Source organism: Drosophila rhopaloa, unplaced genomic scaffold, assembly GCF_018152115.1.
Source record: "Drosophila rhopaloa isolate 14029-0021.01 unplaced genomic scaffold, ASM1815211v1 contig_115, whole genome shotgun sequence".
Lineage (NCBI taxonomy): Eukaryota > Metazoa > Arthropoda > Insecta > Diptera > Drosophilidae > Drosophila > Drosophila rhopaloa.
In genome coordinates this window covers 3,564,554-3,587,217 of record NW_025334990.1, presented here as the reverse complement: position 1 = coordinate 3,587,217, position 22,664 = coordinate 3,564,554, and the positions used below count along the sequence as shown (strand labels likewise).

Here is a 22,664-nt window from a genome sequence, read left to right as displayed (position 1 = left end):
CGTGCCACTTTTGGCGCCAATGGGACCTTTTAAAAAATAAACCTTTTTAATAATTTCCATATTTATTTATTCATTAAAGTTATTTTTGCAATTTGTAGAACAGTTGTAATTTTTAAACGTGCTTAAGTGAAAATATACATAAATTTTTTCCATTTAATTCTCTAGTTACACATTAAGTAATAGTAATATTTGTAGGATCTATATATTAATAGCGTTTATCTTTTTAATCGTTAACTTAAAAATGTGTTTTTGCATGTATTTTATATAGTATATATAGTAAACTCTGGCTCTTCGAAACTTTGTCACTACAATTTGAAAAGGAAACGGGCTAAGACTTTAAGCATAGATACATACAACGAAATACTGATCATTACGCTCTGTCGCTTTGTCATTTTGCATTGTATTGTAATGGCTAGGTATAAAAACGCACGATCCGAGTGTCCTCGCATTAACGTACAATACATATATAGGTGTGCTACACGAGAACTCTCACAAAAGGTTAAATTATATGCACTGTTGCCGAACAACTTATTTCTGATCTGGATGTGAAATGCAGATTGCACAATCAATCTAAAACACTATTTACTTTCTTCTACTTTTGGAAGCGACTCTTTTTCACAAATCAATTTCAAATTCACTCCTCATTTTCCACAAATGCTGCAATTAATAGGGGGAACTCGCTCCGCCCTGCACTTAATATTACGTGTCGGTTAAAAGTTAAAAGTTAGGGGCTATATCCGGTTGTTAAATAGGTTTGCTTGAATCACATTTCGAATTTCTAAAGATTAGTTGATTTTGTTTCATAATTTAACGCATGTTGCTACAACAATTTAGGTATTTTGAAATCAAATTGTACTTTTAACGTGTGTTCCCCTCCCAGTTCCCCCATTTTCATTTTTTCCTTCCGTTCTTGCCGTCAGTGACCCCTTACATGCGCTCCTCGGCCAGAATCTCGTTGAGCAGGCGGTTGAGGCTGTCCAGGCCGGTGAGGAATCCCCCATCAGGTCCATGGTGCACCGGAGCAGCCGCCGGAGTGGGCAGCATGCTGCCATTCCGCGGCACAAATGCCGTGTGGGCAAAGTCAATGAGGCGCACGTCCACGAAACACTGGTTGTCATCTGTAGGCGGTGCCGACATGTCCAGCGACTTGGAGCTGTGCTGCAGCAGGGCCGTGTTGCGATGCTGCTCGTTGTTGTTATCCAGTGAGTCCAGGAGCAGGCCCGCCAGCAAGGAGTGCGGGTTGGAGATGCTCTCGCAACCATGCAATTGCGGTGCGGTCTTCGCTGGCGAGGATACGGCCGAAACGGGCGTCGATGTGATCGTCGACTTCTTGGCCTCTCGCGAGTCACATTCACCGAGGGCCGCCGACTGCTGGTCGTCATCGTTGCAGCGCAGCCGCTTCACCGCACCCTTGACCGATTTCAGAGACGATGCGCTGGAAGAGGCGGGCGAAATCAGGGAGCGCACAGTGGTGCCGCTGTTGGAGACGCTCGAGTTGCCGGCAGTAAGGGGCGGGGAGGAAGCGGATTCGGCTGCCGCGGCGGCATCAAAAGATTGCTGTGACTTGTAGCGCTTGAACATGGCCTCTGTGGGTCCAATTATGCTGCTCTCGTAATCGGAACTGGCGTCGTCACTGCTGTTGTTGCCTGAAAGTAATGGAAAAGTTTTATCAATCTGTACATATTAAATAAATATACGGTTTCTTACATGTCTGCCGCCCGCTGGCCACAGCCTTGATCTGCTCCGACAATCCGGAAAAGTCGTCACTGCTGTTGCTGCTATAGTTCATCCACGAGTCACCGGAATGTGGCGATGAGGTCGTCACGCTGGGCAGCGCTGGCTCTGGGTCCAGGAATACTGTCTCTTCCGAGATTGGAATGAATGCGCCCTGGCCCTTTCCGGCCAGTCCGGCTGCAGCGGCAGCCGCTGCCGCCTTGGCGGCCATGACACCACAACTACGGGGCGGTGGCATGGCAGCCGGATGATCTTCCTCCTCCTCCTCGTCGGTGGTGGTGTTGTTGGCCGCCGTCTGCTTGACACCCCGCGCCGCTGCCTCTGCGAATCCACGCTTGTGCAGGTGACGTCTGGTTGCCAGATTGAGCAATGAGCTGGAGTCGTTGGAGGCATCTGCATCGTAGTTGCAGGCATCACCTCCTGTGCTGCTGTTGGTGGCCGAAGCGTTGCCACTGTCGGCTGCCACCAGATGCAGATCCTCGTCGGTGTCGTGCGCCTCCAGCTCATCGCCAGCCTCGTGTCCCGCCTCGTCTTCATCCTCTAGATCGTCTTCATCTATGCTGTTCTCCGGATGATAGTCGAAAACGGTGCCGGGCACGGTGGCCGACCTGGGTGCTTCCGGCCACTCATCCACACCCATCGAGGGGGGATGAGCCATGGGGTTTTCCTCGAAACCCTCATAAACAATAAGCAATGAGCTGTAAATAAGGAATAACTAATTAGAACCGTATCTAAATGGAAGCATTGCCGTAACAAAAGTAATAGCAATTTACATTTGCTTTGCTATTACTTTAGCTGAAGATCAAACGCTGACTCACCAGGAGTAGAACCTATAGCTTGACTGCTTCTCAATCACCCTGCGCAACTGCAGCAGGCGCTGCAGAATCTTGCGGATGACGCGAATGCGCAGGCGGTACCCGTTGTAGAAGAAATCGTGCAACGCCGTCTTGAATCCGCCCTCGTTCAGCTCGCGGCCCCAGTACTTGTCACGCTTGGCATACTGCTCCAGATCGGCCAGATAGGTCTGCATTCCGCATAGCCGAACACCGAGGGATCCCGATGTGCTGGCCGCGCATTTGGCCATCTGCTTGGAGCGCTTCTCCGCCGAGGCGTCATCGCCATGCTGACGAGTACCCATCTTCAGGTCCAGGATGCAGGGATTCCGGAACTGCGAGGTGATGTTCTCGAGCATAAGGAAGTCTGCAAGGAAAACATGCAGGTTAAGTTAACTGCGCTTAAGATTCAAATATCTAATAGAGTTTTAGGGCTGTTAAGATATGCATATTCATAATTTAAAATAAGCAATACGCTTCGAAACTTTAAATAATTTACGAGAATTCATTATATCATCTTATTTTTTTTTTAGAAAATAGTTTTTTTGTGAGCTTGGAGGCGTATTTATTTATTTAATGAAAATAAATTATATTCCTAACAATATTTTCATGAAAAAACAACGTTTAAATGAGGGGAGGAAACCACAGTCAGAGGTTGTTTTCCGGTTCGTTTAAGTGAACGACTATTCTAAATTAACTAATTTTAGCTCTTAAGATTGTGCTTACTTACATTGCTTATTGGTGTTGTCCAGTTGGGAGATGCTCTTAATCACCTCAGCTGCCTGACCATTCTTGTGCACCTTCATTCTGCAACGGAATGGAGAATTAATGACTGTTTTGTGTCTGATTGCCCAAGAAGTACCCACCTCAGCACCTCATCCCGCTTCCTCTTGGAGGCGCTCATCTTCCGGACGGGAACGGCGGCCGCCTCATCCCGAAAACTGGGCGAGTAGCGCTTGTCCAGCTTGGCTCCGCCCATGGTGGTGGCCTGCATGACGCCTGGAATGGACACAGAGACGAGCCGGGGAAAGGGATTACTAAACTGCGGCTAAACAAACTCTTCTCATCTGGTTTTGGTTTTTTGTAGTTTAGCATCGAATCGACACGGGAAATGGGTTAGGAGGATTATTAAGATGTGGCAAATGGAGGCTGAGGCAGCGGTTCCTGAGATTTGGTTAGCAGACACAGTAAATGGCTGACGACAGACAAACACGATTACTTTCATTGATGATGTGGAAATGGAACTCTGCTCAGAGGATCATTCATTTAATGCGGTGTGTTCAAATGAGCAGAGTTTTAAACAATTTCTTTAGTGCAATGAGTTCGACAAGTGCTTCATGCATTTCCAACATCAGACGGATCAGATGGCTTTCAAATGTTTATGCGGTTAAATGGAAATATTAACTAGGCCTAATCCTAAGCTAAGTTGGTGCAGAACAGTTAAAGAGAGACTTAACGAACCGACGCAGTAACAAGTGCAAAAGAAAGTGGAAATATAGGATACAAAAACTGTCAGATTTTCACTGGCTTCGATTTTCCTCAACTTAATACACTAAAGCTTAATTATCATACGTGTATTCGTATCGAATCATATTTGTATGGTATTATATTGGTAATTAACATATGTAAAATAGATAGATAGATGTGTTTTAATCATACAAACCCATTCGATTTGGCTCGCCTGCATTCTAACCGACAGAGCAGGGCGGACCCGATCGCTTAGGATCGCTAGGGATCGAGATGAGACGAGCGGAGCGGAGACGGCGACGACGACTACACAACAACACAACGTTTGAGGGGAGGAGGGCGGCACGATGTGCGTTCTGAACAAACACATAAAATAAAACTCGATTTTCTTTGTTGCATTGCGGAAAAAAAAGATTCTTTACACTTTCGGCATTACGCTTTCCCTTTTCCCGATCCCGATCCCGACAGAAGAGGACTCTTTCCGGACTCCGGACTCCGGTTCGGATCATTTCAGTGAGGTTCGGTGAGGTTTGCTTGGTTCGGCGGCAGATCTCGAGCGGGTCTGTCAGGCAGGCACCTCGAACCTTTGGATAATACGAGCATAGACGTACATGTAGTGGCGGGGACACGCCCCCCGATCCGGGCAATCATAATCTATATATATACATGCGCCGAATCGAGGGAGTGCATGGATATAAACTATTCCATTTCCATTCAAGCGATTGTACAATTTTTGCTGGCAAAAACTGTACAATCCTTATGGAGGGGTTTCATTTACGATAACATAACATTACTTTACTTTTGAGTTTTGGAGTTTGCTTGGTATTTGGTTGGTTTTTTTTTTTGATTGGTGGTTTTGGTTTGCGACTTACCCATTGTTGTCTGTTTTACTAACTAAGGGGGTTTAATCGGAAAAGGTCTCTGGTTCGGGCGGTGGCGACCCGGACTAGTGACTAGTTCCAGGCGTCGTCGATTCAGAGAATGTTCTGTGGCATGTGGCGGCTATAACGTTTTTGGTTCTTTTATTTTCGATCTTCGCTTTTTTATTACAAATCGTTAAAGCTATAGGTTAGCTACATATTATTGTATATGGTTCAGTCTTTTAACGTCAGTTTTATTTTCTTTTCTTATTTTTTCTTTTCTTTTCTTTTTTTTTTTTGCTTTCTTTTTTGTGATCGGTTTTATTTCCATTTTCAATATTCAACTTACAGACTAAGGATATCACATATTTTTAAGATATATAGTTGTAGAGAAAAAAATACTAAAAATATAAATGATATTTCGAATGCGATTTGGTTTTATCTAGGGACGATACAAGAGGAGCAAACGCAAATTGGTTGGTTGTTTGGCTTTATCATTTTTGTTTGTTGCGAGTTAGTACAAAAACAAAAGTTCGATTCAATAAAAATTGGCGATTTCGGAACTCAAGACGCATGACAAATGCTTGGCGCGATTCAGAATGTTTTATATATTTTTTTCTTTGTTCGATTGTATGGATTATAGAACGATTAGTTAATTCGAAACGAAAGAGCAAATGAAGCGCTTCGACAGAATCGATAATTGGTATTCAAACGTGTGATCAGTTTTTGATGCGGTTGGTGAAACAGTCGGTATCTTACCTTTGTACTTGGGCACAAACTTCAGTATGTCCTGCGGAATGTTCTGGTAGAAGTCCAATTCACGCAGGTTCAACGGCTTGATCACCGTCGACTGGTTGAGCAGTAACAGGCGAGTGTGTCCTCCGACCTGGAAAACCAAGGATAAAATACAGTTTAGTGAAGATCGTAGGAAGTTCTATTTAGGTAGGTATTTCTATTTCCAGTATTTCTACATAAGAATGGAGGCTATTGTTATTATTTTTATTGTGCTACTTTTAATCTGACTTCTACAACCTGAAATATATAATTTAGGACCCTATTAAAGCATTATCTTAAGCAAGTGTTTTTCAAATCTATAAAAATAAAAAAATATTTTTGTCTTCAAGTGTATGATAATGTATTTCTACACTTCCCTTTCTTTTATAGTATTTTTTCCTCTGTTTTCGACTTTTATTTTTATGTTCTCTCTTTATCAAAAACATAATCTAACTAGCTGCTGTCTGTGCTTGCTGAATGGCGCGTGGCCATAACCCTGATTGCAATATCTTATCGTACCCTACGTCACTTCATGAATTTAATCAAAAGTGCAAAAATGCCAAGCTTATCGAGCTTTCTTACCCAAAGCCTCCCGACCAAAACTCAGTAGTCAGCCATGAGAAACTGCTCATTCAGTTCCTTTACCTTCTTGACAAATTTTGAGTGTTTCGTTTTTATGGCGTCATTGACAACTTTTAAATTAAAAATGATCACGACTCTTGGGTAGAACATGAAATCGATTGAGACCCGGCTGAAGAATCGATTTGGAAAAATAATGGTGATGGATAACCCACCCAGCCCGAGCAGCAGTATCCATCGGATGGGCCGGAGTACTTCCCGCCGAAACTCAGCCACACACAGAACGCCACAGGGAGGCGACGAGGCCGACAACCAGGGTCGCCTTTTCTGGAACAGCCGGAGAAACTCGACGGTCGGAGGCAAGGATGATCGGCGCTCCAAGGTCGACTTGGGGCAGGGCGGGAAGAAGAAGCCGCCCTCGGCATCACCGAGGCAGTCGGCCTACACCCAGACGGATTTGGGCCGAAAGCGGACGACTCGCAAGTTGAATACGCGGAACACGCGGTGCAATTCGTTGCCAGCCACGGCCCTTACCAGCAGGGATACCATCCGGAATATACCCGGTAAGCGCGGCTATAGGGCCCAGATCGACCCCCGACATTCGAACTTAGCCAAAATTAACTCGGCCCCGTTGATGGTAGGGAACAGGAGGCCGGAGGAGCTGACCGCCCGGTGCAGTGCGTCGCACGAGGGCCGCAAGCTGCTGCAGGAGCGACTGATGGTGCGGGTCGACGCACTGTTCAACTTGCTCTTCTCAGCCTCGCCGTTCCTGCAGGGCTTCCACGATCGGCGCAAATCCACCGATCTGCGCATGGGCGGATGGGTGCGGAACGCCGCCGGCCAGAACGAGCGCAAGGTCTCGCTGACCATGGCCCTTCAGGCGAACGTCGGCCCCAAGTCCGTCAAGGTCACCGAGACTCAAGTCATGCGCGAGTGCAGTGAGCCCGGGCAACTGTACTCCATCGATGTGCAGAGCATCCACGCAGAGATCCCCTACGCGGACGCCTTCGTGGTCCTGATGCACTTCTGCCTCAAGGCCACGGTGGAGGAATACACGGACTTTCTCGTCTTTGGCCAGATCAAGTTCCTCAAGTCTGTGTGGGCGGTGGTCAAGGCTTTCATCGAGAAGAACACGTACGCGGGACTCGAGGAGTTCTGCCAATCCCTGTACAGCGCTCTGCTCATCGAGATTAGAAAAAAGTAGCCCAATGTACTTAAATACACTTCCTCATAACTAATTGTTTTTTATACCCTTGCAGAGGGTATTATAATTTCAGTCAAAAGTTTGCAACGCAGTGAAGGAGACATTTCCGACCCTATAAAGTATATATATTCTTGATCAGCATCACCAGGAGAGTCGATCTAGCCATGTCCGTCTGTCCGTCCGTCTGTCCGTCTGTCCGTCTGTCCGTCCGTTTCTACGCAAACTAGTCCCTCAGTTTTAAAGCTATCTGCTTGAAACTTTCCCAAAAGTTGTCTTTCTATTGCAGGTAGTATATAAGTCGGAACGAGCCGGATCGGGCGACTATATCATATAGCTGCCATATAACTGAACGATCGGAAAAGCCATAACTTTAGTGTTTTTAAAGTTAGGAAGTTGGGATTTGCTATGGGTTTTATTTTTGGCCAATCAATCCGACCTACCAAATTTCAAAAGGATCGGCCGACTATATCTTATAGCTGCTATATAACTGATTGATCGGAAATGCCATAACTCTGCTGTTTGTTAAGTTAGGAAGTTGGGACTTTTTATGAGTATTAAGAATGCATCATATGAATAATTTTGGAGAATATAATTTATAGAATATTCTGCAAGGGTATATCAACTTCGGCTCCGCCCGAAGTTAGCTTTCCTTTCTTGTTTTTTGTTGAAATTGACCAACCAGGCAAAGCTAATCCTTTCGGAGGTATACATAACTAACTGGAAGGGCTATATACCCGAGTCCCCTGCAAGAAGGATAATTGATTACAAGGATACCGATTAGCCAGCACTCAAATTGGGATTGTGGCATACTTGATAGAGGTAATAATATCAATCTTTTAGTTTTACATAATGAATCGCGAATTCCTCAGCACAAGATGATTGAACAAGGACCATTCTACGATTTTTAGTTGTAATAATTAAAAGCCCCAAATAAATTGTTAAACAAAACAAACCCGTAAGAGAGAAACACATGTCTCTTTTAAAGCTATGCTTTAGTTGTTCAATACAAGATTCAAATATGGTATTTTGAAGTGATCTAATCACTGGGTTCCCTACAGATACCGAAACTCAAATCTTATTCTAACATTGACTATAGATCTGTATGACTCACCTGGTTGGAGAGCGGGTGCAATGCCACCTCATCCTCATTGTCCAGGAGATCCTTGCCCAGCTGCGGGTTCTTGGATGACTTGCCGACAGCGGTGGCAGCAGGAGCAGCTGCTTCTGGGAGCAATAGTTGCTGCTGCTGTTGCGGTTTGGTGGGAGTGTTGCAGCCGCTGGTGGTGTTGTTGTTGCTGCTGCTGCTGGAGTTGCTGCTGCTCACCGACAGCTGCTGGAGATTGGCAGTTACGAGGCTGCTGCTGCTGACAGGACCAACATGTTGCTGCTGGGATGGCGTCGGCGAAGTGCCCTGCTGCAGGAAGCTGGAACCGCTGGCAAACTGCAACTGTGGCTGCAGCTGGCTTAGGCTACTGGAGATTTGGGCCACAAGTTGCTGCTGCTGCTGGCGTTGCTGCTGCTGCTGCTGTGGAAGCTGCTGCTGCTGTTGCAAGAGAAGATCATGTCCATGGATGCGTTGCGGCTGCTGTATATTTGGAACATGTTGCTGATATGACGACAAGTCAGAATCTCCCATGCCCCAATCCCCCAAGAAATATACCATTCCCCGCCGCACGAAACAGTGTAACGATTGCTGGCTGCTTTTCTTTTCCCTTGAGCTATTCCCGATGGGCGCGCTGCTTGGGAAATCCGTTTATCCTGCTGCTGCTTTGTTCAGTCTGCAACGAGAGGGATGGAGAGCGGGAAAATGCGTTAAATTGAATTAAAAATTGGGTTAAAATAAGCGATCGCCTTAACCTGCCACACATGATCGCTTAATGGCCTGAATCATCCCCAGATCGTTCAGTCAACCGACATGGAACCGGTTCTCATTCTCGGATTGCATCTGATCATATCGTATCGGAGCAAGTGCATTCGGAACGCAGGCCGGGGGTTCATTGTCATTTCCGCCACGGAACACTCGACACGCGACTACGGAGAATGCAAATCGTGTTCCGCCTGTGACTCTCATGACAAATCACTTTAAGTGGCGGGTGGACAACCAATTTGAATAAGCAATTTCATAATTCGTAGATGCGATCATTTCAATCTGCATATGTACATATCTCATAATAAAATCTGAATAATTAATCCGAAATCCACAGTGCCCTGGATAAAATGCTATATGCCTTTCTTTGTTTTGAATTCCATTTCACCTTTAAGATCATTAACCACTAGACAAAGCTCAGCTGATGTGCAAAGATCAATAACATTTGGTGTCCTATCAAATTTCGAGTGCGCTTTAGAAAATCATTCACCTGGTGGCTGACTGATCCTCTCGATCTGCCCATTACCATTCCCTCTCTATCTACAACCAACAATCAGCAACGCCATACACCATATAGCAATCAAATCAGCCTGTGAACCATGCGCTATATTAGAAAACATTTAATGAAGCGTGCTGTTAATTGAAAACAATTGGAAATCGGGGAGTGGGATGTGAAATTGAGAGTGGGGTGATGATGGGGAGGGGTTTCGACTGAAACTAGTCAAGCGAGTGGCACGTGAACAGAAGCGACGGGGAATCTCCGGAGCTGATAGGGCGGCCGGTATCAAAGGTTCTCAAATTTGACTGCTGGCAAATTATAATCAAAGTTGCGAGAAGTGGCACGATTTGGGAATTGCGTTGTAGACACACCTATTTCAGCCTCCATTTATCATCGACTGCCTACTCTCTAATCGCTAATTCAAACAGGGAACTGCAGACGTCATAAAGATAGCAAAATGCATATTTGCCAGCTGCTGGGTCTGTAATTATTACCTGATCGAGACCAGACGGCGGCGTTTGTTAATCTCTAAGGTAGATACAGATTGTTAGATACACAGCAACTACCAAGATATTTGTTCGGGGAACCACAAATGGCACTTAACCGCTTTGAGAAAATCAAGTGTTTCGATAATGAGGTTCGTTAACTTGGGGTGAATCACTCTGTTGTCTTGTCTACGCCGCAAAAACAATACGGAGAAGTTTATCGCCGCTTCCAAGAGCTAAGGCGGCTATTTCGACAGCGTTATTTATAGCAAAAAGGCTTTAAATAAATTAGTGTTTACCCCGACATCTGTTAATGTCCCGGGAAAATGTCAAGCGAAAGTCGCGAAAATTGATTGGAACACGGAACACAATCTACGGGGGCTCAAAGTATTTAGCTAATCGGGCAATTAATTGAAACTGATTGCTAGGAATTGAAGATCAGGCAAAGATCGCTGGATGAGTTAGCGAAAATCAACGACCTTATCAGCCAGCGGAAAAAACAGAGCAAAATACAGCAAGGAAAACTTTGGGGAAACATAAATAAAAACAAGTACGCCGTAAAACTAACTTCCTCACTCCCCGATTGCTCCACATTTGTGGGGTATATGCTTGCATATATGTACATATATAAGGTGAACTGAAACTGGGTCAACGACAGCGAATAACGCAGACAGCGAACGGAACTGGGAACTGAGAGGAATGGGTTACAGTCCCCTTCAAACAGCTGCAATTGCGCCGGAGGAATTCCGAGCTACTTTGTCCGGGGAAACTTGGTGCGTTGCCCAAAGCAAATTTAATTAGCAGGCAACAGCAAAGTCGAATCAAAATCAAAACAAATGAGGGAATAGCATTCAAATCAGCTGTCAGCTGTTCTCCCAGACAAAGGCAATCAAGCAAAGGCACATCCCCCAGATATCACAACAAAACTTAAACAGTCGTACAATAAGTCGACACAAAAGGAACATCAGTTATTACACATTTGTATGTGTGTACCAAATGCAGCACTTTTAGCTTACGAATGAAACAAAAAAGCGGCTTGCTTCTAGCACCGATCCGTTGAATTTGGCAATTCTTTGACACCAGACAAGCGATCACAACAAAACAAGTGTGAATTGCCAGCTAAACAAATATTGTTAACTCAATCTAATTTACATACTAACAAATGTGTTTTGATGTTTGAGTTCATTGGGCCCTGTTCCCAATTCAAATTTGATGAAAGTTTATTATTTATCTTAAGTAAAACGGATCTTAATATTTACGTTATTTAGCTTCAAGTTTTAAAACTTAAATTAACTGCACTGACAAAATGTTTTCATTGAGATATGTGAAAAAAATATATTTATTTTTGAATACATTTTACAAACTAATTTATTTTGAAAAAGTGTAAGTATTTTTGTATAAAATGTAAGTTTGTTTTAACTTTTTAGCAAGTGAACTTGGGGAAAACTAAAATCTGTCAACTTGGAAAAGGGCGAAAACAGGTTTTTTAAATGGTGTATTAAAGATATGTTTATATATTTTATATTGGGTTTTTATATATTTCTACAAAAAACATGTATTATTCTTTACTTAGCCTAAAAATCTTTTTGAATTGGTATGGAAACTTTTTCTTCGAGTTAAATTTAAGTAGCTCGCTAAGGAAATTTAACCCGGTAGGTAAACACAAATTGTTTGGATGCCTGCCAAGAGAGTTGAATTCACTGAATTCGCAATTTGCAAATGAAGTAGGAAGCAATGCGAAACGAGGCGGAATTGGAGCTGCTTGTTATTTTCCCCTAGCATTTTGCTGGCATTTAAATGGGAGCAGCACCACCAATACTAAACAAAAAGGAGGCCTGCCTTTGTTTGTTTCGACCCCATAGCGCCTTGTTTCCCCCTCTTTCAATCTATAGTGAACTCTGCCCACTGATAAGCATTTCAGTAATCGAGTGAAACTGAATTTGGCGAGTGCCTGGCAACAAAAACAAGGCGAAAACAGCGAAACCCCCAGTAAATAAAATGGCCATATTTGAGTTGCATTTAATTTTGGTCTGGAATCTGAGCACCTTTATATGTAAGACAGAAATCACTTGACTCTGCGCGAAAACAATAAAAGAAATAAACGCAATCTAAATCTTGCGACAAACAAATGCGATAAAAACAAAAGTTGAAGACTTGAAACTGAACAAATGAAATAAGCAACTCGCTGAGCAATTAAAACAGCAATTAGTCATGTTCCCAGGCTGGAACACAAGCGAATTCGAAGGGTAATGGAAAGTTTGCTACTTTTTCAGGCGGGGATTTTACACATTTTACACCCAGATATTCGCATAATTTTAAAGTTATTTGCTCGTCACCAAAACGGGTTTTGTTTTCTTGTTTTTTACCTGCGGTAGCAGGTTGATTATGGATTTCACGTATCAAAACAAAAAGCAGCTGTGACTTCGATATCTACGTGAATTACGTGTACGAGAAAAACAAAAACTAAAGCAAGAACAAAAAGAGAGCTGGGGATAGAAGAGAAGATCATCTCACTCACCAACACAAGCACAAAGCAGAGAACAGACGTAGATAAAGTGTATTCAAAACAAAAGATTAACCACAAAACAGATAGCCAAAAGATGTGAGGAAGAAGAAGCACAGCAGTGGCATAAAAAAGAAAGAAAGAAAAAAACTGACTCTGCGTGAACGGTGACGTCGCCGTTTCCTCTCCTTGCGAGAGAGTGAGAACGAGAGCCAAAGAGTACTTGCTCTCTCTCTTCAGCTATTTTTACAGTGCACATACACGAAAAAAATTAAATTAAATTCACACACAAACGCACAGCCGTACACCAAAATTACACACTCACACAGAGTCGAAAATCGCTAATCGCTTTCTGGCGTCGTTTCTGTGTAACAAATTTACCTTTTCAAGACACCTCTGCGTGTCCCAATGCTAGCTACTCTTTTCCAATTTGCTGGCTGTCTGCGAATCAGTTTTTCATTCAGTTAGCATATTTTCCACGACGAAAACCTCACTAGCACTGGCACACGCACACATACGACGATGTGGGTATGCTTGATATGTATACAATTTGATGCTTCTTCTCAATTAAATTTGATTTCTCACATGCGCGTTGTGGCTTATTTGCACTTTGTCACACACTTTTTCACTTTTTTATTCCAGAGCGCGCACACGTCCGATCCGAGCGAAGTTTCAAAAACAATTGAAAGAGAGAAACTTTGCGGACGTTTCAGCGACTGCGAGCGCCGTTGCTCGGCCAGAGCGAGATGACTACAGGCATCGCAGCACTTGTTCGCCCGCCCATCGGATGTCTGCCTGAGTGAGAGCGAGTTGGCTAGCTCAGACTAGGCACTCTCCAGATACTTTTCGGGCAGCAAGAGCACTGAAGAAAATTTGTGGTAAAACTGACCAGCTTAAATAGTTGCGATTATGACTTGATTGTTTTGCAAAACTACTTTAAGCCCGAATTTTATGTTATGTAATAGTCTAATGTTGCAAGGAACCTTTTCTGGATGGTGATCGATTTAGTGCGGACATTTGTATGATTTTGATTAAGATTAATTTGAAATAATATTTGCATCAAGATCAGCTATCAGTAGTTAACTTCTTAATAATCCATCATTGGATCAGTTATCAATAAAACTATTTATTTGCTTGCCTTTATTTAATATTGAGAATTGTCTTTATTGATAATAACTAAAGCTAAATTTTTTACTAAAAATAGGATACACTTTTTTTTTAACCCGTGCAAATACTTTTGCTTATTATGAGGCACAATAGGATTTTTTTATTGTAATATTATAATACATTTTTGAATAATATGAAAGGGGCGTTCCACAAGTATACTCCTTGTATTTTATACAAAGAATACTTTTTTAATTCAAATAAGAATTTTTTTTGTGTATAAGTGTTGTCTCTGCCGCGCACCCTCTTTTTTTTCTCTCGCTGACGCGCTCTTCGGCGGAAGAGAGGTCATGTGCCATTTCAGCTCTTTTTTCCTGCTGGTTCTTTTCTCAGCTCAAAAGTAATTTTTCTTATTTCCCAACTGATTTTCCTCGGATTTAAATTCAGATGACAAATTGTCACAGGACACGCGCTTCGTTCTGAACATTAACCCTGGAACAGTTAGTCCCACATTGGTATCTGTATCTGTTAGTGGGTCAACAAAGGTCTTTGGTGGATACACTCTATTAATAGAGCTCCTCGTTCTAAGCTGGAAATCCCGTCTGCAATTCTAAGAAAACAATTAAATTGCCGATGGTGGCAAAAACAATAAACAACGGAAAATCTCTTTGGTAAACTGTTTTTTCCTCTTAATCCCCAATGGCAGCCCACTGTTTGTCCCATAAAAATTCCGGTGCAAATATTTGTTGACGGAAGCTACCACATATAGTATATGGGCTCCCAGTGATTTCCGCATAATTGGGGCTCATGAATGGAGAACGGCCTAATTAAATTACCAGGGTCCAAGCAAAATAAAAAAAAATGCGAACAGCTGCTGATGTTGACAAATGTTGAGTTTGCCGTTATCGTTCACATCTTATCTCAGAATATTCCATTCAATTATGGGTGGGCACATCTATAAGTTTGATCGGTGCAAGGGGAAAGCTGACAAAGACTGTCTGGAAGCACTTGACAAGGAATCAGCGAAAGATTAAGGTTCTTTACTGCTCCCCAAGTGTAGCCATCGATCGATATTATCAGCAGGTGTCAGGAATTCCACTTGAAACTTAAGTTTATTGCCTAGCTTTCACTATAGAATTCATTTACTGCTAGACTCTAGAACTTTCCCAACGCTCCATAACAATATCACGTCACTCGAGTATAACTCACACACATTGAAAAAACTGTGAAGAAACAATTCGTTTTTAAATGGTTTACCTTAAAATATTATGAAGTACCAATCAGGCATATTAAAACTTAAATAAACAAGTAAGATATCATAACGTAGACAACATGGTAAGTTATCATTAGCGAACTTTTAAGCTCAACTTCGGTTACAACAAATTATTGGTTCGATAATTCAAAAATATTTCCTTTTCAGTTAATATAAGCGATTTAAGATTTTAGAATATTTTTAGTAAACATATCAGTACTAGCACAGAAAGTATTGCTTAATCATGTTTAGTGTGATTTTTAATAATCACAAAACAATACAATATTTTTTGAAGTCGTTTCCCTCTGTGCAGATACATTTACACTTACTTCAGGTAACTTTGCTATTATCGAAAGTGTTTGTTGGCGATGTCGTTTGAAATAGATAATGTAAATGGTAATAAACCAGAGCACACCGAATAGAATCGCGTGAGCTTCGACTCGCTCTTCATTTGTGGCACATCCACATCCCGAAATAAAACTCAAAAGGTTCCGTTCGGACGGGAAAATGGCAAAAGTGACGCAACCTTCGGGTATTTTTACACCAGTCAGAAGCCCAATGGGTGATAAACAAGCAGACTTGTCGAGATAGGCACCCAGTCCTTGTCCACCCACTCAGTAATCACAAAAACAGAACCCCCAGCAGGGAAACCCATTCATTACCGATAAGAATTATGCCTCTTAGTTGGCCTGAATTTCAGCCCAATCCCAGAAACAATCCCATTGACCCTGGGGCGCCCGGGCTGCACCCATGAATAATTTATTCAGAGAGCTCTCAGCCCAGTTTGGATAAAAGGGGGCGTGGAGGGGGCTCGGGAAGTGGAAGGCCATTGCCAAGGCTGTGGGATAAGTGGGCAAGCGGGGCGCCACATCGCTTGTCTCCACCATTGTTCTATAAAGCTCACATCCTTGACATTGACTCTGAATGCAGCCAACAGGCGAGGCCTTCACTTCCCCATATGACATGCATATATGCAGGTTCTATTATATTCTACGGAATAAAGAAATTGAAAACGGAAGGGGCGGATATTAGGATGAGGAACTTTAAGACTAAGTTTTCAAATTTAAATTGAATCACAAAGGACCAAGACGAAGATGCGTTTCCTAAACTCAAAGTCTCTAAAGTATAACATTTCTTGATTTTATTATTTAATTATTATTTTTCCAGCAGCAGTAAGTGAAGTTTGTGACTCATATAAAGACTAGTTCTTGGAAGACAATTTTGACTCCAATATATGTGAAACGAAATCACGTCACTTTCCCTTGATTTGCATAACATTTTTAATTTCATGGGTCATATAAACTGGTTATTTTATGACTTCCATTGTACAAATGTTTTCCATTAAAATTTAGTTTCCGTGTCAAGTCATATTGATAACTAATTACTGCTTTTAAAAAATTCAACCACCTTTTTTTTATTCAAACCAACTATAAAATAAGTTTTGGGGTAGTATTTAAATTAAGTGACAGTCACCTGCTTAATGTACTGCGCGTGTATCAAAAACCCCATTAAACATATTTAATCATTTTTAGTTGCTGACCATTTTGCAGCTTTTCTTTCATAAAATCCAAATTGAATTTCCTCGCTCTCCCAAGTAAATATTTGATCGTATTCTCTAAATATGTTTTTGTGGGGGAAAATGTCAGTCGGCAAATATATGACTATTTTAATTTCGTGTGTTTATATATTTTTTGGGGCTTGTTCCGCTGTCAACCGACTCAAACAATATTGCTACGTGCTGCTGTATTACTCATCCGGGTTCTTCTAGTGGGCCAATTTGGGCTGACAGGCAAAAGGGAAGCTGTCACTCATGAAATTCTGGGGGATTAGATGATGAAAATTAAGGGGTGTGGATCAGACCAATCAGTGTCAATCACTTGTTTTCTGGTAGCAATTGCAAATGAATATTTACAGCCTGATTTGTGTATCTGATGGATGGCTGAGCAACGACCTTGTGAACAGCCTCAGTCTGTCGCAAGGATACTCGCAATTGCTATTGCACCTGTTCCTCCCACTGAATCGATTTTCTTTCTGGCCGGGGCAAGGACATGGAAATGGCATTGGGCCTGCATTAGTGGATTAAAAGTGGGCTGCTTGAAATGACAATTATTCAAGTAGGTGTAGATGCGTGCTAGGACACGGTTTCATTGTCTTTTCGGAGGATGACAGTTGGGAAGACAGGTTTGATAGGGGTTTTCAAGTGGCTTTATAATCGTTCCACTCCGTGCCTGCCTGTCTGGTGCATTCTTATTGATACCAGTATTATTGAAAACACGCGCCAGTCGCTCGTGTGCCCCAAGCTTAATTGAAATCAGCCGGCAAACAGCAAACAACTGCAACAACAATTGAAATTGCCCGACAACAATCAGAAGATTGTTCGTCATTCGTCGTTTACCTACTTGTTTGGCCAATAATGAATCACACGCAGCGAATAAATTGAGTTTATCAGCTGGTTTTCATTAGTCAGCGATCCATTTGGTTTAAATTAATTAAAACGAATTCTTTACTATCGCTAGTTTTAATACGAAGATCTTAAAATAAGGCTTTTAATAACTTAATGATTCACTTCAACACCTTTTTAAATAGCTAAAGCTGAAACTAATTTGAAATCGGAAAGTAAAAAATGTAGTTAAAATTAGAAACCAATTAACCTTTTCGAACCCAAAGAATATTGTGAGAAATTTAAAAACTTTACTTTTTTTTTTAGCAATGACAGGAGGTTTTAGTGCAATCTTAAATAAAAAAATTTAAGGAATATAATTTATTTTAAATAAATAAGAGATATTGAAAGTATTCAAAACATTGTATTTAATTTTTAAATAAATTAAGGCCCATCGTCAACTAAAAAAAGGATTTTAAGAAAAGAGTTGGTAACTAACCTCTCTTTTCTAATGGATTAATGTTCATTAAATTTGTCAAAGAGTATTGATGTTTAGATTGAACTTATGTGAACAAGTTAAAAATCATGAATGAATCTAAACCGAATAAATTCAAACATTTTTAACAACACCTTTTATTCTTTCTTTGAGAAATTCTCACTTAACTACAATTTCAAACATTTCACAACATATTTACGTATTTGATGATGAAAAATTGTTGGCATTATCTGACAAAGCGAAAAGTAAATTTTATTAAATCATTTTAAATACTATATGTTTATATTTAGCAGCCAGACGTTGACATGGCATTTTAGCATTTAATACGAGTTTTAGGAGGTCCCCTTGCGAAAACTGCAAACTTTTTTAACCGACCCTGACATTGAACGCCACAATTAGAAAGTAAGAGAGCCAAAAAGTATTTCAATCATTGCATTGTCTTTTTTGAGGGCGGAGAATTCCCCCAATTTTACAAATTTTACTATGCCAAGTATTTCCCGATTTATCTAGATTTCAATAGAGAATCAAAGAGGGTGTATATGTATGTATATATGGGGAGACGTCACTGGTTACCGGAACAATGGCCACGAGTTGGTGCCGTGATCGCCGGCGCTTCGATGACAAAATCGACGGGTACACTTCCGCATTCGTGGGTGGGGAAAATAGGGGGAGGGTCTGTCTGGCACCCAAGAAAGGTGAAAAAACTAAGAGGCGTTGCCCGGCCACGCGGCTAAGAAATGCCCGGGAATGCTCGTCCCTGACAAAGACGTGTTTTCAGGGCCAATCTAACAGCCATGTGGTTACCACAAATCCAATCTGAGACGACTCATTCGGGCACTGACCACGCCAAAACGAGTCCCATTCCCAGCTGTTGTGGGTGGGCCGAAAATTTGTGGACAAGTGCCAAATCACAAATGCCGGCATTCGATGATAAATATGATTCGCATATGTTCAGAGGAAAATGACCGTTTCCCCAGATCAAACAAATCCCTTTCGGCTGGCAACACAACTCCCATTTTCACGAATTATGTACATACATATGTATTTCTGCTCTTGAACATTTTAATTTTTTCTGTTGCCAAATTTTAAAATTATTATTAGAGCAATAATTTAAATATATTCAGAAAACCATAATGATGGTTTGATGGTTTGTCCATTTTTACATCAGAAAATATAAAATCCAGGACCACCATATTTGGTTCACTAATTTTTGAGAGGCCAATAGGCAACTGTTTTTAAAGCTTTGGGCAATAAAATTTAATAAATAAATATAGGCGAAAAAAAACTGCATTGCAAATATAAAGATTAAAAAAAATCTTTCATTTTTATTTAAATTTAAGAATCTCCCTTAAATTAACTTATTTTGTTTCCATGAGGAAGATACTAAAAAAATATTCATTGCCAGCTGGGGTCTCAGTTTCAAACAATACACATATATGTGGTAATATACAAAAAATTAATAGAAAGAAAATTATAACTTTAATGAATTTGAACAAATATATTATATATAATATATTTTCTGAGGTATAGTAATTTAATTCAATTTGAATTAACCATTTTCGGTAAATGTATTAAAACATTGATTCTAAAAATCCGGCGATTAAAACAGTTTAGTTATTAGGAAGATCCTCTACTTGACCGATATATGTAAGCATTTTGAAAAGACAAAATAGGAACAAGGCTCTACACTTTCATCTTTATCCTTCACCCACTTTAAGGGGTATATCTAACCGAATCAAGCCTTGAAATTCTGAAATTCTTCACTCGAGCAGTCAGCCAAAAAGTGCGCCAGACGACATCGACCAACGAATTCATGACCAAATGGGTACAATGTCAATAGCACACGCCCCAAACGGAGAAGAAGAAGATCAGTTAGAAAAACCCCATTCGGCTCGTGTGCCCCACATTAAATACATACTTATATACACAATTTGGTTTTTCTTTTTGTACATAAGTATAGAAATTCGTTTTTTGAAGAGCCGAAATCGGAAATGAAAATGAAATTGCGCCGCAAGCTGAAAAAAGCCGCAGCGATAATGCTAAAAATATTGTCTCGATCTGCAGCCAGTCTATAATTGTACAGATTATATAAATATTTGAAGAGTATTTGGCCAGATTTGTGTACTCAATTGTGTGTATTTGTCGTGGTCCAGATGTAGATCAAGTTTAATTTTATGCCGGAAAAAAAAGAGAGAGAGTTAATACGAGCCCAAGGTAGCAAATCGGTTACGATGTGTGAAACCTAAATAATATTTTATATTTTTCGATTGATATACTTGCCAATTGTAGCCTAGGCCATGGACTTCTGACCAGAAAATCGAATTCCGTGAGAAAATAAGAATGTGCAAAGCAATGCTATGTCGAAAACTAAAAACAAAATGCGATTCAACGTGTGAACTGCGAGTTCGTGACGGAATGAAAGCGCCAAGAGTCTCGGTAATAAATTACCGAAGTGGAAAATACCCTTTAAATAATTTTACAACCCTTACATATAATTATTTTAAAATGTTTATATAATAAATTTACAAAGAATATCAGTGCAATGGGGCAGTTGATATTTCCTTTTTAGATCAGTTGTATTACACCATTATTAAAGTACCTATTTTCGCTACTGTAAAATTTGTTGTAATAAAAATAAGTTAAATGGATTGTCTTAAATTCTATAATGCCACGATTCTTAAAATGCAAAACCAGCGCTCCAAAATATTTCAGGTTTTACTCAAAACAAGGCATAAACAAAATCGATTTGTTGTGGAAAAGTTTATTTTATGAGAAAATTATACGGAGAATTGTAAAATAACACAAACAAAATTAATATAACCGCAGAAACGCCGGGCACAACATTTGTTAATAATCGGGTTTAAGTACGAGTATTATTATTTGCGAAGCGGCGAGCGCAAAATAAACAATTTTGTTGTTCTTTACGATTGCGTCAATGCGGGGTCTTAGAATTCTGAGGAGGTGGAAAAAGGGGCGTAGGGTGGCCAGCAAGTGGGCTAACAAGTGTTGGCCCTCTTAACTCGTCTGGGGTAAGACATTAGCGCATATTCCGGCCCTGTCTGGGAAACTTTGAATGGAAAAGGCCGAGCATTGATCGATCGCTATCACCGATCTGATCTGTAAACAATTTTTTTATTCTCCAAACAACACTTATTTTGCTTTCATTTTCTTCCGGCAGACGGACGCCGAATAATTTTGCGGCTGTTGCTGTTTTCGATATTTGTTTACTCAGTCTCTGGTTTAATGACACAAACAGATGGGGAAACTTGTTAACTCGGCTAGAAAGCAATCGGAAAAATATTATTATTTTCAACAATTCTCAAGAGTGCGTAAAATCGTAATCTTTGTATCAATCGAGTTGAATCACTTGAAGCATAAACAAACAATATCTTATTGGCGTTCTCTGCAGTGCACATATGTACAAAGTGTTGACCTTTTACTGCATTCCATTTCAACTTATATTTTTACAAAAATTGAAACTTAAAATATTTTATATTTCTGAATGAAAGAGTTTATGAGCTAAAACTAATGAAATATAATTCTAATTGGTACAATATCATAAGGCTTTTCGGTGAATTGCCTATATCGTTGATTAGTACTTTTCAATAATAATAATTTGCGTTCTCTGCAGTGCACATACAAAGTGTTGACCTTTTAATACATCCATTTCAACATATGTACATATGTATCTTTTCACAAAAAGTGAAACTTAGAATTTGTTTTATTTCGGAATTAAAAAAGTTAAGGAGCTAAAACTAATGAAATAGTAAGAATGAAAAAAGTTAAGGACCTAAAACTAATGAAATATAATACGTCAAATTGGTACAATATCATAATGCGTTTCTGTGAATTGCGTTTATCGTTGAAGAGTACTGACAATAATAATATTTTGCAAAGAGATCATTGATAAATATTTCATAAGCACACAAGCGTCGCAATATTATTAATTATAATTGCACTGCGCCTTCGATTTACTCGTATATCCCAATTGCGTTTTAATTCCACTCCGTTTGAAAGAAGGATGGGATTGGATTTGCCCAAAACACATCCCCCAAAAGGTCAGCTAAAAATGTAGTTTCTTTGCTGCGAAATTTCAGCCTTGGCGTGACTAATGTCCCATGTTCTATGACGTCGTGGATTTCGATTCAAAAATCTAAATAATTGGCAGAACCGAGGAACATTAATACAAAATAATGTGCAATAATAAGTAGAAAATATATTTTTGGATAAATAGTTGGTGAATCAAAAGCATTAATTGTATGAAATATTTTGATTCTGCCTCTCTTTTTCCACCCCTTTGCTTGTGTCAAATCAATTAAATTTGAAATGGATTGCCAACTGTTGGGGACCAAAAGGCGGCGGGCTTTGTACGATAGCGTGTTGCAAATATATATATGTACATATTTGAAATATTTCCAACAGAAAAAAACCCATTAAACATTTTTTAAATTCATTGAACAATTTTTGAAATTTTTCTTTTAAAAAAACATTTTTTTTAGCAAATATTGTTAAGCCAATTCTAAATTCTCATCAAATTGTTTCTCAAATTTATAATGTTCTACACCGCACGACAATTATTTGTCCATTTATTCATTCATTTGGCTGCGTGGCCAAGTTTTATTTAGAG

At 40.5% G+C, this 22,664-nt stretch overlaps 2 protein-coding genes across 5 annotated transcripts; one reads left to right on the top strand and one right to left on the bottom strand.

The window, feature by feature from the left end:
• Positions 1-43: 43 nt before the first annotated feature.
• Positions 44-13,501, bottom strand: LOC108048378. Of its 2 annotated transcripts, XM_017128973.2 has the most exons (8): positions 13,187-13,501; positions 8,563-9,229; positions 5,654-5,780; positions 3,434-3,566; positions 3,298-3,374; positions 2,553-2,934; positions 1,708-2,432; positions 44-1,646 (listed from the first exon to the last, which is right to left on the bottom strand). In XM_017128973.2, exons 2-8 carry the CDS (start codon positions 9,112-9,114, stop codon positions 928-930), a joined length of 2,715 nt encoding a protein of 904 aa, XP_016984462.2. In that variant the 5' UTR covers positions 9,115-9,229; positions 13,187-13,501; the 3' UTR covers positions 44-927. The 2 variants fall into 2 exon arrangements, with proteins under 2 accessions (XP_016984462.2, XP_044312478.1); XM_044456543.1 differs by lacking the exons at positions 5,654-5,780; positions 8,563-9,229; positions 13,187-13,501 and adding an exon at positions 4,231-4,516.
• LOC108048379 (protein Aster-B) lies at positions 5,807-8,399 on the top strand. 3 transcript variants are annotated; one of them, XR_001769484.2, is made up of 3 exons: positions 5,807-7,447; positions 8,134-8,270; positions 8,321-8,399. XR_001769484.2 is itself a non-coding variant. In XM_017128977.2 (3 exons), exons 1-3 carry the CDS (start codon positions 6,399-6,401, stop codon positions 8,141-8,143), a joined length of 981 nt encoding a protein of 326 aa, XP_016984466.2. In that variant the 5' UTR covers positions 5,809-6,398; the 3' UTR covers positions 8,144-8,399. The 3 variants fall into 3 exon arrangements, 2 of the variants coding, with proteins under 2 accessions (XP_016984464.2, XP_016984466.2); XM_017128977.2 differs by having other exon boundaries at positions 5,809-6,810; positions 6,889-7,447; positions 8,134-8,399; XM_017128975.2 differs by having other exon boundaries at positions 8,134-8,399.
• Positions 13,502-22,664: the final 9,163 nt, after the last annotated feature.